At 36.2% G+C, this 15,719-nt stretch overlaps 1 protein-coding gene across 4 annotated transcripts in view; it reads right to left on the bottom strand.

Moving 5' to 3' along the window:
• Positions 1 to 15,719, bottom strand: part of LOC137651175 (DEP domain-containing protein 1A-like) — an 87,895-nt gene that overhangs the window by 20,696 nt on the left and 51,480 nt on the right. For 3 of the 4 annotated variants that reach the window (XM_068384318.1, XM_068384320.1, XM_068384319.1), the window contains exons 7-11: positions 15,518 to 15,612; positions 13,512 to 15,273; positions 12,895 to 13,119; positions 7,618 to 7,787; positions 3,901 to 4,077 (exon numbers count right to left, since the gene is read on the bottom strand). In XM_068384318.1, the coding sequence (XP_068240419.1) occupies positions 3,901 to 4,077; positions 7,618 to 7,787; positions 12,895 to 13,119; positions 13,512 to 15,273; positions 15,518 to 15,612 (2,429 nt within the window). The remainder of the gene's footprint in view (positions 1 to 3,900; positions 4,078 to 7,617; positions 7,788 to 12,894; positions 13,120 to 13,511; positions 15,274 to 15,517; positions 15,613 to 15,719) is intronic. The other variant, XM_068384321.1, reaches the window with a different exon arrangement.

Below are 15,719 nucleotides of genomic sequence, written 5' to 3'. Positions count from 1 at the left end.
ATCATCTATGTTCTATTACCATGCAAATTCATTACTTGTACTATGTTCCATATGTTTTCATATGAAATAAAATATCAGGATACCTAAAGAAGTATCTTTTGAAACTCTTAAAATACATGAGAAACAATCTTAATGTGGCAGTAGCGGTACTCTATCTTATGACAGTACATCCAAGCACTATAGGGTGGGTTACCAAATACTCATATCTAATAAAAATCTAAAACTATTCCCATGCATATGTTTTCATACCAGGATACCTAAAGAAGTACCTTTTGAAACTTTTAAAATACACGAGAAGCAATCGTAATGTGGCAGTAGTGGTACTCTATCTTATGACAAGGTACATTCAAGCACTATAGGGTGGGCAGCCAAATACTCACATCTAACAAAAACAAAGCACTAACGAAAAAGGAAAAGATGTGTGCATTGTAAACTTTAAAACTATAATAATTTTGCCTTTCAAATGAGCAAGGATGGTAAAAGTCAAGAGAAAACTAAAAAAAGCAAAGATGGTGTCACCAAAGAACTTTCTCTTCCATCCTTCAACATCCTGGCTACGCAATGTTGAATGAATTGAAGCTTAGTTTTATGTTACTTCTCAGATGGCATCATGGTGATAAACATAAAGGATTTAAGAGTGCATTAATATAGAAACTTGGAACTTTCATAAAATTTATCATTTGAATACTCACCTGGTAGTCAGCATCCTTTAATACTCAAAAGGCACCGGCTTCCCAGAACTCTTAACAAAAAAAAAAAAAAAACTGAAAAATTTTCTCCCAATAGATAATGCCTAGGTAGGAGTATGAACCATATGCCTAGTTATAACCAGCACGGACCAGTTTTTTATACTGGTTTTGGACATCAGGTTAAGTTTTCAGACTGTATAAAAAGATAATGAACAATCAGACAGAGCAAGTTCAGGGCTGGAGAAAAGTATGCTTCAGCTTCTTTCCTCCTTTCGAGGACGAAGCTGTTGGTGAGGAATGATCCCGTTTAGCTTTCTTCTTCCTACAATTGCTATACTTCTCCCATTGGGAGGATGACCATTCCTTGCAAATATCACAAGGCAAATCCGTTTCACATCTCTTCCATCTACACGTAGCACACAAGGAATGGGGATCAATTTCCACATGGCTCATGAAAGGGTCACAAGGGCCACCTTCTAGACCGCTGCAGGTTTGCATAAACGCACGTTTAACACTCATTCTAAGAACAGAGGGGAAGGTTCACAATAGCAGTGGAGATAGGTCTGTAACAGACGACTGTTTGTTGTCGCGACCAAGAGCCGAGTGGCAGCGTAAACTCTAACATCATGTAACCGAAGAAGTCTTCTATCTGGTCATAACAAGAGGTGTCCAAAAGCTTGTCCAAATACATGATAGGGGTTCATATTGGTGTACGAACAACTGCCTTTTCTTTATCTTAAAAAATTGCTCTAACCCTTTACTCAGGAGTTAGTAGCACCCATAATATTCTTCATTCAAGATGTTCTTGGCAACCATCAGGCTTAACTACAGTTCTCATTATAACCTACTGGGGCCTGTATTTACATTACTTAAGATAACAGCCTAAAGTTACCATGTGAAGTGACTAAGCAGTGACAGCTCCTAATACGACCTGCCACTTTGTTGTATTTTCGACTCGACATATTCTACCATATGTTTGTCTAAACAAATTGCCAAATATCCATATTTAAACCCAGAAAACAACAGCTTTTTACTCCTACTCAAATTCTACTACCAATTCACCAGTATTTTCAAATACTAAATTATTTTAAGTAGAGATGGTGAGGACAGTCCATGCATAGTCCGTGATGTTGATATGTAGTACTGTACTGGTTACAATTATGCATATGGTTAATGGCACCACCTATTGGGATGACTAGGCATCAAATACCAGAAAAAAAAATTCAACTTTTCATCAGAGGTCAGAAAGACGGTGGCTTCAATGATTAAAGCAGGATGACAACCAAGTACAATTTATTTAAATATCAGGTAACTAGAGTAAGGCTCGCTTCACATGAGGCTTTTTCCCGACGGGAAAATTTTCACACGTTAGGATGTCAAAAAGATATGTCTTCGCACGAGTGGCCTAGCAGTTTCTATAGGCTGAGTGGGGGGAAAGGGTTATAGTGTGCTAATGTAGATACTGAATATAGAATATAAAAATAAATTATTTTTTAGGTTAAATAGATGAAAAGTACCCATAAAAATTATGCTTAGTTGATAATTCTAAAGATTCTAAATACAGTATCTATATACAGTAATACCTTGACATACGACCATAATTCGTTCCTGGACCGGGCTTGTATGTCAAATTGCTCGGATCTCAAGTCAATTTTTCCCATATAAAATAACTGATAAAAATTTAATCCGTTCCCGGCCTCTTAAAAACGCTCAAATTAATGATATAACGATGGAAAATTTTTTTTAATTGCTATAATGTACAGTATAAGCATACTTTACATACACTCAGAAAAGGATATGAATAATTACTGTGATCTGCGATAAAATGTGGTTTTATTACAGAGTTCTTACCTTCGAGAAAAACGATAGCGGGCAACGGGAGAGAGACTTGGATAGTACCATATTTACTGTTCCTTACACATGGTGTAAAACAAACTTAAAATTAACTTAACAGCTTAATTTTCCAAAACATTTTATTCTTATTTATTTCTTCACATTTTTTATTTGCATTTTTTTACTGTATGAGGATTGTACATATCGTCGAGGTACTCGTCTCGTAATGGCCTGCCAACTCACTCACGTGGACACCACGCTCACGTTTCACGATAATTTCATGCATCACCTCTATCGTCATCATGGGTTTTTTCTTCTCACTGCCAATGTTGCCACTCCCTTTCTTAGGACCCATCACTTATTATGAAGAATGTTCAGTTATATACAATTAAAATCACGTAAACAACGCAACGGCAACACGGGAGATATGTACTAAAGTTGACGATCACATGAAATGAACAAGTGATGTGAGCTTAGAGCACTCTCAAGTGCTCGGCCACATAGCATCAGCATTTGTAAGCATGCTCGTATCTCAAATGTAAAAATTTGCTCAGCGGCTTGCTCGTAGGTATCTCGAAATGCTCATAAGTCAAGGTGTTCTAACTAATTGGCAGAAAATTTCAAATGATCAATACTGCATATGAAAATATGCAATAAATTGCAAAAAAAGACAGCAAAGAGATCTAACACCCCACTTATAGCTCAGATTAATCATGACTGCTAAGTGGAGAATAAAAACTTCCGTCTGAAAGGCTCCAAAGACTTAAAATGTTTTCTAAACTGTCTGGCGCTGAGCAGGTTGGCAATACACGCGGTTGTTAAATCACTTCCATACGAGAATTCTGCTAGAGGGGCAGCCTGTAAAAGACCTTATTGATCTTCATTGATTTCTAAGTCGAGCGGACAAAACTACTAGTGTGAAGCGACCCTAAGGATTGGCAGAAAGATGCTGACAGATGTCAGAAAATATGCTCGAGTGACACAGCTTTCAGAAACAAGTAACTCAGTAACTATATGGGACTTGATCTCCATATAAATGTAGAATGTAGAGGCCTGACAAGTGTTTGGGTTACAGTATTTTTATCTAAAAGAAAAAACAGGCTGAAATGTCTACTTTTCACACTTGCAGACTGTAAATTTTATAAGAATAAAGAGAGATGATATTTGCATTCACACACACCTTTGCTTTTGGATTCAAATTTCTGCCAGGGGTACCACATTATTGAAAATCAAAATATATACATTCCCAATGTAATAATTAAGTTTGTTCACCTGACTACATACCAATTAACAAGGGGAACCATATGCAATATGAAAAAAAAAAATACTTAAATCTATCTTTCATGATAATCCTAATGTAAGAACTAAGCTCCTTTACCTGATTACGTTGCAATTGCGTGAGCTTACGATGCACTAAAACTGCCATATCTTGTGGAGGACGCATAATCTCTTCATGATTATCCATCATGAAGGACACGATTCGTAATGATAAAAGTTCATCATAGTCAGCTTCCTGTCTACATAAAAGGATACTGCGTGTGAAAGTGTCAAGGACCTAAAGGAAAAAAGAAAAACAAAAATCAATAATCTACACATTAATAACATAAAATTGATCTGTCCTGTCCAGTTCAAGATACAGAAAGTTCTGAAATTCTATTGGTGATATTCATAAAAGTGTCACTGGAGGAGAGAGAAACAAAAACCAATCTGCTACAGATGGCATAAAATATATAAAATCAAATCCTTGACTGGTAGCAGGACACACTAATAAGTCTAAAATAATGACGACATTTAACTAAAACAAAATAAAAATTTTCGAAAGCAATTTATATTTTTCATAACTACAGTATAAAAACGCGAGTCCTTTACTGTAGGAGAATGGATAGCAGCAAAGCTGGAATACATCAGTTAAAGCTTATAACGAAGTGTAAACAAGGGAGTCAACTGGTCCCCACCCTCCGTTACCTCACTGACACCTCCCTTGGATGGTAACCAAGGACTTACTAGGGGGTTGGTGCTTGCAGGAATGTTTGAGTAAAACACTCAGGTTTGTATAATAGGAAAAATGCAAATTACTTTATAGATTTGTGATTTGTTCCTACATGAATACGAACCGTTGTCCTTTACTATAGGAGACTCATTCTTAAGTAGGAGGAAGTCCCCTATTCCAACTGGCTGGAAACTATCCCGGGAACTTGAGACTTGTACATGTTTCTAGAGATATTTTGACCAAAATCCTTCTCAACCCCAACCAAAACTATTACCCAGTTTTCAGAAACCATGTATGCCTGTTGAATTTTTGTGAGAAGATGATTTGGTTTGCATGAAAACAGTGCGGCCATATGGAGGAAATCAATCAAGTGAAAAAAACAAAAAACAAGAGCATTCAATTATCAATTAAGGAGAGTAAGAAGGTATGTTGAATGTGCATTTGCAATTTGAAGCAACAAACGGAGGATATCCCATCGTCCTTTTAACATGTCTCTTCATCTTGCTATGGAATATTATCAAAGAGAGATGTGTTCTTCATAACATTGTAAGAGAACACGATGTTTTTAATTCTAAAAACACTAACAATACAGTGAACCCTCGTTTATCGCGGTAGACAGGTTCCAAACCCGGCCGCGATAGCTGAAAATCCGCGAAGTAGGGGCACCATATTTACGTATTTATTTAACATGTATATTCAGACTTTTAAAACCTTCCCTTGTACGTAGTACTGTTAACAAACTACCCTTTAATGTACAGAACACTTAATGCATGTACTACACTACCCTAAACTAAAACAGGCACAAATATTAAAGGCGATTTTATATCATGCGTTTCCTAAACACACCAAAAAGCACGATAAAAAATGACAACCAATGTTTTGTTTACGTTTATCTCTGATCATAATGAAGAAACAGACGCATTTACACATCTGTGTATAGGTTAGTTTTTGCATCGACAGCAATCTTACCAAGTATTGATTATATGCTGATTTTGTTATTACCAATGTTTTACTTAATTTTTCTTAGGAATTCCAAATAAATGAAATGAATGCCATTTATATAATGTTTTTCTTTATGACGCCGCCTGAAACGGAAACCTTCCATTCGTTTACTGTACGCTCCATCTTCAATCGTAATAAACAAACGAAGGCATTAAACGCGCATTATGAATGTGATAAATAATGATATTAAAAGCTTTTAGTAAATATGTTATTACAAATATTATTTACCGTATCTATATAAAATCCTACATACGTAGGAAAGCAGGAAAACAATTTTTTTTCTTTTTTTTTTGGCGTTTAATCAACAATAACAAACTGCCGCTAATGACCGAATGATAATTTACAATAATTCTAAACTGTTACTAAAGATGATTCTCCATTCCATATCCAAAATACTTTTCCTAACTTCAGTTATAAGTCAACTTGTACCCCCCTCAATTATGAAACCATCTAAAAAAAAAAAAAGTAAGAGAAGAAGCAAGTACTTGGCCGATTTTTAAAGTTGTCGAACAATTAAGTTCCCGCTATAATGTTCGATGTGACATAGTGCGAGATTGGAGAAAGTAATGAAAATTGAATCATGATTGATTTTCAATATAACTGAAACAACAAAGATTTCATATGAGAGAGAGAGAGAGAGAGAGAGAGAGAGAGAGAGAGAGAGAGAGAGAGAGAGAGAGAGAGAGAGAGAGAGAGAGAGAGAGAGAGAGAGAGAGAGAGAGTTGTTTTAAATGTAATAAACAAAAAATATGATAGGTTATAACACATGGGTGCTTATGTAATATCAACTGTATAGATGGTTTGAATAAGTTAAGAAATGGTATAAACAATACTTCGTATGTGCATATTCTTGAGACCAGCATCTAGACGTCAGCTGATCTGATCACAGCCAAAAGTAAAACAAAAAGAAGTCAACAATACTCGATTTTTAAATCACACCCGAAATTTAAAAACAAAAGTACACGCTTTCTTAATGTGCAATTAACTATTTAAAGAGTAGCAATTTTCTAGAATAAAATGATGTTTCCCCAAAAAATAGTGGTTTGCTGATGAAATCGGATGCCGTATTTAATGAAAAAAGTCTGCGAAGTCGTGAATCCGCAAAGTAGCGAGGGCTCACTGTAAATGGATGAGAAGAGCCTGAACATCTTATAAATATACAAACTGAACTAGCAGCTGATGACATCAGAAACACGTTTGCAGATTATTTCATGAGTGATGTAGAGATTTTGAGTTGGTGATATATCAAAATATGATATTGAGAAAGTAATTAATTCTCTATCTAGAAGTACCTTTATGACTAAGCATATGCATTATCTTATATATATAGTATTCTTAAATTTGTATCAACTGGTTAGCCATATTTTACTTCATAAAAATGCTTGCAAAATCAAAGCTAATTAAATAATTAAAAATGCACCATATTAATATTTTTTTTAATCACTAAGATTTTGAAATCCTTCATTCAAAACACAGCATATTTCTCTCCAAGCAGATGTAACTAAATTACGACTTCTATACTCCTCCATACTTGTATCTTATACAACCGGTTTTCGTTTCAATTAAAGAAATGAGAAATTCTATATCAATATCTTGATCCATATCCATATAATTCACTATATGTTTTCAGAGGGAGACCTCTGTCTTCTCCGACGAGTGATTTCCAAGCGAGTTATCAGAGCGCTTGTTATAATATTGTTTTGTCCTTTTGCTCTTTCATACCTCACTCTGAAACGTTTGTCTGGTGATCTTTTCATACTTTGTTTACTTACCTGATGGAGGGACAGTCAAAGCAACTTATCAAGTAATTCTCTGTTTCTTTTGTATTTCCTTTTGTTTATTCCATTTGTATCTATTTGGTTTAATTAGATTTACTTTGAGGATCTAACATAGTTTGTATTACATTTATTATGGGGTCTGCTAATTATGTTCATGATTGTTTCAGGGAATAATCTACTGAAGTTTAAGTTGAATAAAGCTTGGGTAGCAGCAGCCAAGTCTTTTAATGTCACAACAGCGCTATAGCAAAGGACGATGATTTGTACTCGCGTAGGAACAAATAGCCATTTGAGGAGATCCCTAAAATGAAATGTTGATAGTTACCATGGCCCTTGTTGGCTGTTCGTCTGTAATAGTCAGTTTCTCGTTATGTGACATTTTCTTCATCATTCTCAAAAGCAGATGCAATTTTCTACGTCGGACAGGCTCGAGCATCAATAACATGAGTTGTATGGAAGTTATGGCTGCTTCCTTCCCTTCTCTGGTTAAAAGCCCTGGTGGAAAAGTGCTAATTATATATAAATCTACTCATATGATAAGATAAAAAATTTTAAATGTAATTTATATTTTTATAAACTATACATCCCTGAGTCCTTTAATATGAGAATTGGTCCCACATGCACTTGAATCAATGTAAATGTATTACCAAACTTATTTAAAACCAAATACAAACACTATTCAAGATATATGACATTATCCCCATTTAGTAGAGCAAGATTCATCAATGAATTCCACAAAAAGGCTCAAACCAACTATGATTACTGATATTTTTATTGTAATTTGCTGGATGGATTTCAGTAGTAAATGACACATCAAGAGATGAAAACACATTTGCAAAAGGAATGATATACTGTATACTGTACACCAAAATCTATGTTAACCATGTTTAAGAAGGCAAGAGGAGATAAGTGAAATTCCCTCCCCCCCCTTAAAATCAAAAGGCAGTATTGAAGGATATCTGCATGCTATAACAAGCAAAAACTTTTGGCATGCTGGTGGCCCAGAAGAGGTCTTGTCCATGCTGAAGTCCACTGTGCTGTCTTTCTTTATACAGTTGTATCTTTTTGAACAATTAATGGGCCACATTAGCAAATTAACCCTTTTACCCCCAAAGGACGTACTGGTACGTTTCACAAAAGCCATCCCTTTACCCCTATAGACGTACCGGTACGTCCTTGCAAAAAAATGCTATAAAAAATTTTTTTTTTCATATTTTTTATATTTTTTTGAGAAAATTCGGCCATTTTCCAAGAGAATGAGACCAACCTGACCTCTCTATGACAAAAATTAAGGCTGTTAGAGCAATTTAAAAAAAATATACAGCAAAATGTGCTGGGAAAAAAATACCCCCCTGGGGGTTAAGGGTTGGAAATTTCCAAATAGCCTGGGGGTAAAAGGGTTAAGCAAAGCCTTGCCTTTCATTAGACACTTGATGTGTGTGACATACAAGCCTGTACCAAATGTTCTTTGCAGCTTACCTTCAGCCCCATTTCTTAAGCCTTTCTGATCTATTGATTTTCATTTAAAAATATATCCTACAAGCAAGCCCTGAGATAGCTATATGATTCAATGGTCATTTCATAGTACTCTACAATAATAATAATAGTGTTAATGTCAAACATAAAAAAGCCATGGAATAGGAAATCCAACTCACTATAAGATTAATATAGCTAAAAAGACACGCAAATTGGAACCTCATTTGTCGGCAAGTAAAACGACATTCAGGAAGTTGGGTGAAAGCATTGGAAAATATGATACTATAGTCAATTTTTTTTAGCGAGGCAAATTTGCACCGACTCGCAGCGGTGCCCTTTTAGCTCGGAAAAGTTTCCCGAGCGCTGATTGGTTAGAATTATCTTGTCCAACCAATCGGCGACCCGGAAACTTTTCCGAGCTAAAAGGGCACCGCTGCGAGTCGGTGCAAATATGCCTCGCTGAAAAAAATTGACTATAGGACAATGGCAACGTCAAAGATAATGGGAACATGAGATATTATTATGTTAAAGAACAAGGACACATCTGAAGCAAGTTGAAAAGTTTCATGAATTTCAACATCCATTTTCAAGTCAGGTCTAATGTTCTTCCAGGACAACTACCTTGATAAGATGTATGAAAATAAAGTGTAAAATACTGAACTCATAATTATTAGACTCTTGAAGCTGGGTTGATTGCCAAGTGTAAGACAAAGAACCGACCGTAGAAACACTGAAAAAAAAAACTCCCCAATAAAGGAACTACTGTAGAGTGAAACAAACATGACAGAACAGTAATTGTGACTAAAGTCAATTCCTCCTCACTTTAACCTGACCTTTCAAGCCTACACCTGTTCTGAGTACCGGTATACTATGTTTTTCTAAAGAGTTATGAACTTTATCTGCATTCCTAATTCTAAAATGAAACACACACATTAACAAGAATGTTCTTATCCAAGGGGTGGATCTCAAAGGCGGAACCTATATTGTCTTAAGCCCTTTGGTAGCTGTAAGGCAGCTGGTTCTTGTTTATGCAGTCAAACTAGCCATTTTCATTTCTATATGCTTCTTTTGAATGTCATGTTGAATGGAGAGTTACTTGAGGAGGTGGATCAGTTTAAGTACTTGGGGTCTGTTGTTGCAGCAGATGTACGTCAGAGAGTGAATGAAGGTTGCAAAGTGTTGGGGGCAGTTAAGGGAGTAGTAAAAAATAGAGGGTTGGGCATGAATGTAAAGAGAGTTCTGTATGAGAAAGTGATTGTACCAACTGTGATGTACAGATCACAGTTGTGGGGAATGAAAGTGACGGAGAGACAGAAATTGAATGTGTTTGAGATGAAGTGTCTAAGGAGTATGGCTGGTGTATCTCGAGTATATAGGGTTAGGAACAGAGTAGTGAGGGTGAGAACGGGTGTAAGAAATGAGTTAGCAGCTAGAGTGGATATGAATGTGTTGAGGTGGTTTGGCCATGTTGAGAGAATGGAAAATAGCTGTCTGCTAAAGAAGGTGATGAATGCAAGAGTTGATGGGAGAAGTACAAGAAGAAGGTCAAGGTTTGGGTGGATGGATGGAGTGAAGAAAGCTCTGGGTGATAGGAGGATAGATGTGAGAGGCAAGAGAGCGTGCTAGAAATAGGAATGAATGGCGAGCGATTGTGACGTAGTTCCAGTAGGCTCTGCTGCTTCCTCCGGTGCCTTGGAAGACCGCGGAGGTAGCAGCAGTAGGGGATTCAGCGTCATGAAGCTTCATCTGTGGTGGATAACAGGGGAGGGTGGGCTGTGGCACCCCTAGCAGTACCAGCAAAACTCGGTTGAGTCCCTTGTCAGGCTGGGAGGTACGTAGAGAGGAGAGGTCCCCTTTTTTTGTTTCATTTGTTTGATGTCGGCTACCCCCAAAAATTGGGGGAAGTGCCTTGGTATATGTATGTATATGCCTCTTTTTTTTCTCATTACTGTAGTACTACATCCTGTTGATGAACAGTAGACTTCTGAGTCTGGGCTATCTGCTTTAAAGTCAATAAAATAGTAAATTTTTACCACAAAAATAGACATTTAGAAATCTCTAGAGGTTGGGGTTAAAATCTATTCATATACCTCATATATCACGCATCAATTAGATCCTATCACATGAATGTTAGTCTGGGGATTTGACAACTATAACCTCCCCATCCTAAACTGGGAGAACTTATTCATTACATACCTACTACTTGAACAATTTCTTTCAACCCTGTTAAACATTCTCACTTTCAAAACTTAATTAATCTAATATAATTACCAGTAACCTGAAAATTTTGAGGTTTTGGACAGCCACCATTTTTTGGCAAATATGTAAAAAATCCTAGTTTTCCGAAACAAATGCTTTTGGATGTATTGTACAGTAATAAAAAATAAATTCTTATTTCTATTTCACTTAAACACAAATACAGCATATGATTATACAGAGCATATCATATGCTGTTAAGTCAATCTTTCCAAACTAAGGAAAATTATAGGTTTCAGACTAGACTAGCCTACCAACAATACAACAGAACCCGGGTAATATTAATAAATAAAGATAAAATTAGCTGTAAATATTCTTATTTTACTTAAACATAAAACTATATGCTGTAATCAAAATGGCATATGATTTGAAGTCAATCCTTCCAAACTACTACCAATTAATGAACAATATGCAGACATCGAGAAAAATATTTTCATAATTCCAAAAGTAATTCTGAAATAGACAACCCCCTGACTTTGGACATCCAAAACTAGTCATAAAATTTTGCACTTTACAGGGAAATATAATTATCTTAGTTAATTTGCCGAATACTCCACCACGAGTTGAATAATTATGAAGGGTTGTTATTAAGAAACAAGCTTCCTAGCGGAACAAAATGCAAAAGCCGGGAGAGGTAAACAGGATGTCTGCACCTGTTGATTTGTAGGAAGGATACCACACAAGTCCTTGTCAGAAAAGATGATGATGGAAACAAACATGGTGCCTGGTTAACTAGCAAACAACATGCATAGACAATTATCATAAATATGACTATAATACGTACGTTCACCAGTTCATTGAATTAATGGAATCATAGGCAGTTCTATCATTAATTAATATAAACATTGTTTAACTGATATAATTATATAATTTCATTTGGGATGGTGCGTAAATTACTTACGTAAATGGAAAAGTTGATTAAATTAGAAGCAACTTGCTGCAATAAGATCTACCAGAAAATGTGGATTGTGCGATTGAGTATTAGGCAAAACACTTTTCAATGTAAACAGTCACAGTTCAAATCACAGGAAAGAGAAATTATTTATAAAGCCTTCTGATGACAATACGAAAATAGTTACAGATAGTTTCAAACTATTAGAACCTGTAGGCTCTAGAGCCTTTAAATATACAGCCCGGAGACTATACAATAGGCTCCCACAGGCCGAATAACTGAAGATATTAAGGCTTTCAAGAGCAAACTGAAGACTTTCTAATTCTGCGAGTGTTTTGACGAAGATGATCATTCGGTAAGCGAGCAATACGTATTGTGAAATGTTAAATGCTCCTGAATGAACGTCATAAAACGACCGTGGAGGTCCTGTAGAGAATAGGGTTCCCCTGTTTTACAGGACCAGATAAGCAGCCATTAAAGTAAAGTAGATATTTGATCTGAGTTTAACCCTGGCAATAAATGATGTCTAAGAAAAGACTGACAATAAATAAAAGGAAATTATCTTGCCTCAGTTAAGACCAATTAAAATGCAAAGCATGCTTAAGGTAAAGAGAAGGTTCGGGCTATGCATCAGTTAGTCATACCTTTACTTACTTTTGAAAATTGAGATGATACATTTCAAAGTCAGATGTTATCTAATAATCAGACTCAGTAAAGGAGATTTTTCAACGATGGTTTGTACGTAAAGAAACGTCAGTCAGAATTTCTCAGAAAAGGATCCCAGTATTAATTGTCTCAATTTTGTTAATGCAACAAAAATTTACCCCATAACACAATGTTGAGCCCTATAAAATTCTTCAATCTTTGCAAACATGCATAATTTGTTAATCAAGACACACAATTCTGTGTTAGATGCAGAGCTTTATGAAATAAAAAATGTCATGAAATAATAGCATGCAATTAGCAGCTGAAGCATACCAGGCAAACAAGCTTTGCTCCCAAAGAAATTTTCTGTCCCTCTTTTCCTTCCAATCAGCCTCTTACTTGGGGAAGAGTGGTAATGACGCCACACTCCACCCTGCGCATAAGGTGGAACCTGTCCATAGGGGGTTCTATCTGCCCACCCATCACTGAGTTCATTTGCAGAGAGAGAAAGGCGCTTTGATAGTTCTACATCAGCCGAAGAAGTGGAGGCTTCGTTTCCTGAAAAAGAAAAATGAAACGTGACAACAACAAAGCATTTCCCATTTCATATAAACTAAATGATAGCATCAGAAAATTTTCTAAAAATGTATGTACAGTATTATTTATTCTAAATAAATTCCATCTTCCACGGTGTTATATAAACATCCTCTTAAAAAGTTCATAAATCAATTTGCAACATTGCAGCTGTAATATATTGACATACTCTAAAATAACTTACATTAACTATGTAGACAAAGATGAGTATCAAAGAAACTATGATCACTCATAAATTACTAAAATTTTAAGCTTTCATACCAATAAGAACATTACAGAGGATACAATGCTTAAACAATCACACCAAAAACCAAAGATACTGTTTGTTATGTACAGTATATCCATGACTGACTTACCTAAAGTTTTGTGGGAAGAACAAACACTGTCATTGTCCCTGATTGGATGCCTCCCCCTTTCTGCAAATGGATGGGCTGGTAGAGTTGGTGTACTATTTCTGCTTGCATGTGAGCATACAGAATAGTACATACTATGACCAGAGGAACCTGTTGAGGAAGCGGAAGACAAGACATGACTGAGACACCCATCAGGTGTAGAAATTCGACTTCGACTTTGATTAGCAGAGTCTGGTGCAGGTTTACAGTACCCATGATAGCTGGGTCCCTTTGAAGCAGAGGTAGGGAGGCCATCATGGAATGACAAATCTGTGTTTACTGTAGGTACTGACGAAACAGTTTCAAAGGAATCCATCTGATCCATGCTATGCTGCCATGGTGCTAAGGCCAAGTTCAAAAATCCTCCCGATTTGGTTCGGAAATGACTTGCCTTTGGGTTATTCTCCTTATCTGAAACATAGGACTGAATACTTCTTACCTCATCATTATCTGGTCCAGTTACTAAAACAGGGTTCATATAACCACCAGATTTTGTACGGAGATGACGTAACTTGTTCGCTGAATGCTTCTCATTGAGGCTCCTGTTGTGATTTATTTGTTTCTGACAGACAGCTGTATGTTGAGAGGGCTTTCTTTTTACTGAATCTAACAATCTATTTGCCAAAGTTTTACACGGATTACTGCTTATTACAGGAGATTCTAAGGGTCTTTGAGAACTGTTGCACTCAACTAGACTTCGTAAATTTCCTGCTGATCTTGAACGACTCAGCGGAGAGTTGATGGGAGCTGTCACATATCTTCCACTAATAGTTGAAGATAAAGTACTTGATCTGCTCATCACGTCAAGAGCATCCGACATGTTTTCTCCCATTGTGGAATCCCAGGGGTAGCGGATATCTGAGGCGTGAGCATCGAGCCCTGCTAAAGATGTTACTGCAATACTCACGGGCCTTGGGCGGGTTTTCCCAAAGTTTCTGTCTACATCTCCAAGATGCACAGTGTCCACAGATTTCTGGGGAATGATGCGAGTTTTTGGACTGTCGGATGTAAAGGCCGTCTCAAAACAACAATTCTGCGGCAATGAAAATCCTTCAATTTCATTACTCTTAAGAATATTGAAGTTTTCAGAGGCTGTTTCCTTATTTTCTTTCTTCATTCTCCTAGCAAGATCATTTGTTTTAACAGACCTCACGGTTTCTGCTTGTTTAAAAACTACAGATTCACCAAAAGCTTTGCTAGGGAAACTGCCATTTTTAGACTTATCAAAGTTATTAGAATAAACCCCAAGACTAGAATTTTCACAGCTCCCTTCTAAAAGTGTTGGATATAGATTATCCTCTTTAAAATCTGTGTAATTTTTCAATTTCTGCAACTTCAGTGACTGAGGATTTGATAAATTCTGGAAGTCCTTATGATGGAGCACAGGAGTATAAAGCTCATGTCCAGCTTTCTTATCTAACTCTCCCCTCCGACAAATTCTACTCTTGAACTGGTTCGGGATGTTCTCGTCACAAACGAGGCTTCCGGTCTCGATGTACGGAGTGGATGTCTTCTGCTGACTGGATATACTCATATTCAGAATCAAATTTTCCACTGAATCACTGCCTTGTAGATTGTTATGTATGTAACTACCCTCATTTCCCTTTGATTTCACACTACCCTTCCCATCTGGACTACATGACCTACAAGTGATATCTAGAAATTCTGCTCCTATATAAAGTCTGATAACAGCATCATAGAGCTCACATGGCACCAAAGGAGCAACCTGAAAAGATGAAAATAATATAATTTATATTAGCAATCTCCTGGTATGAAAACCAATCATATTTTGTGATTTTATATCCCAAATTATTAATATTCATTGGCAGTCTCTCGAGACTACAGTACTGCGTTGAGTTGAATTTTCAAACTTTTTCAAGTTTATACAATAAATGAATTTCTAAATTAAAGTACAGAATCAAATAATAATAAAAATTCTTGGTAAAAATAAATTTCAAAAATACACTTACCAAATTTGTAAAGAAATCTCGAACTATTTTAAACACGTCCCTTTCAACACCTGGGTAATTAGGAATATTACATGTTGCATCTGCTGCATTCGGCCCTGTTTAGATTAAAACAAAATAGCTTTTACACATTAATAACAGAATTTTTCTAGCTAGTGTTTTTTTTCATTTGTTTGATGTCGGCTACCCCCCAAAATTGGGAGAC

This window comes from Palaemon carinicauda, chromosome 12, assembly GCF_036898095.1.
Source record: "Palaemon carinicauda isolate YSFRI2023 chromosome 12, ASM3689809v2, whole genome shotgun sequence".
Lineage (NCBI taxonomy): Eukaryota > Metazoa > Arthropoda > Malacostraca > Decapoda > Palaemonidae > Palaemon > Palaemon carinicauda.
Note: the sequence above shows the minus strand (reverse complement) of the source record. Positions and strands in the feature narration are given on the sequence as shown.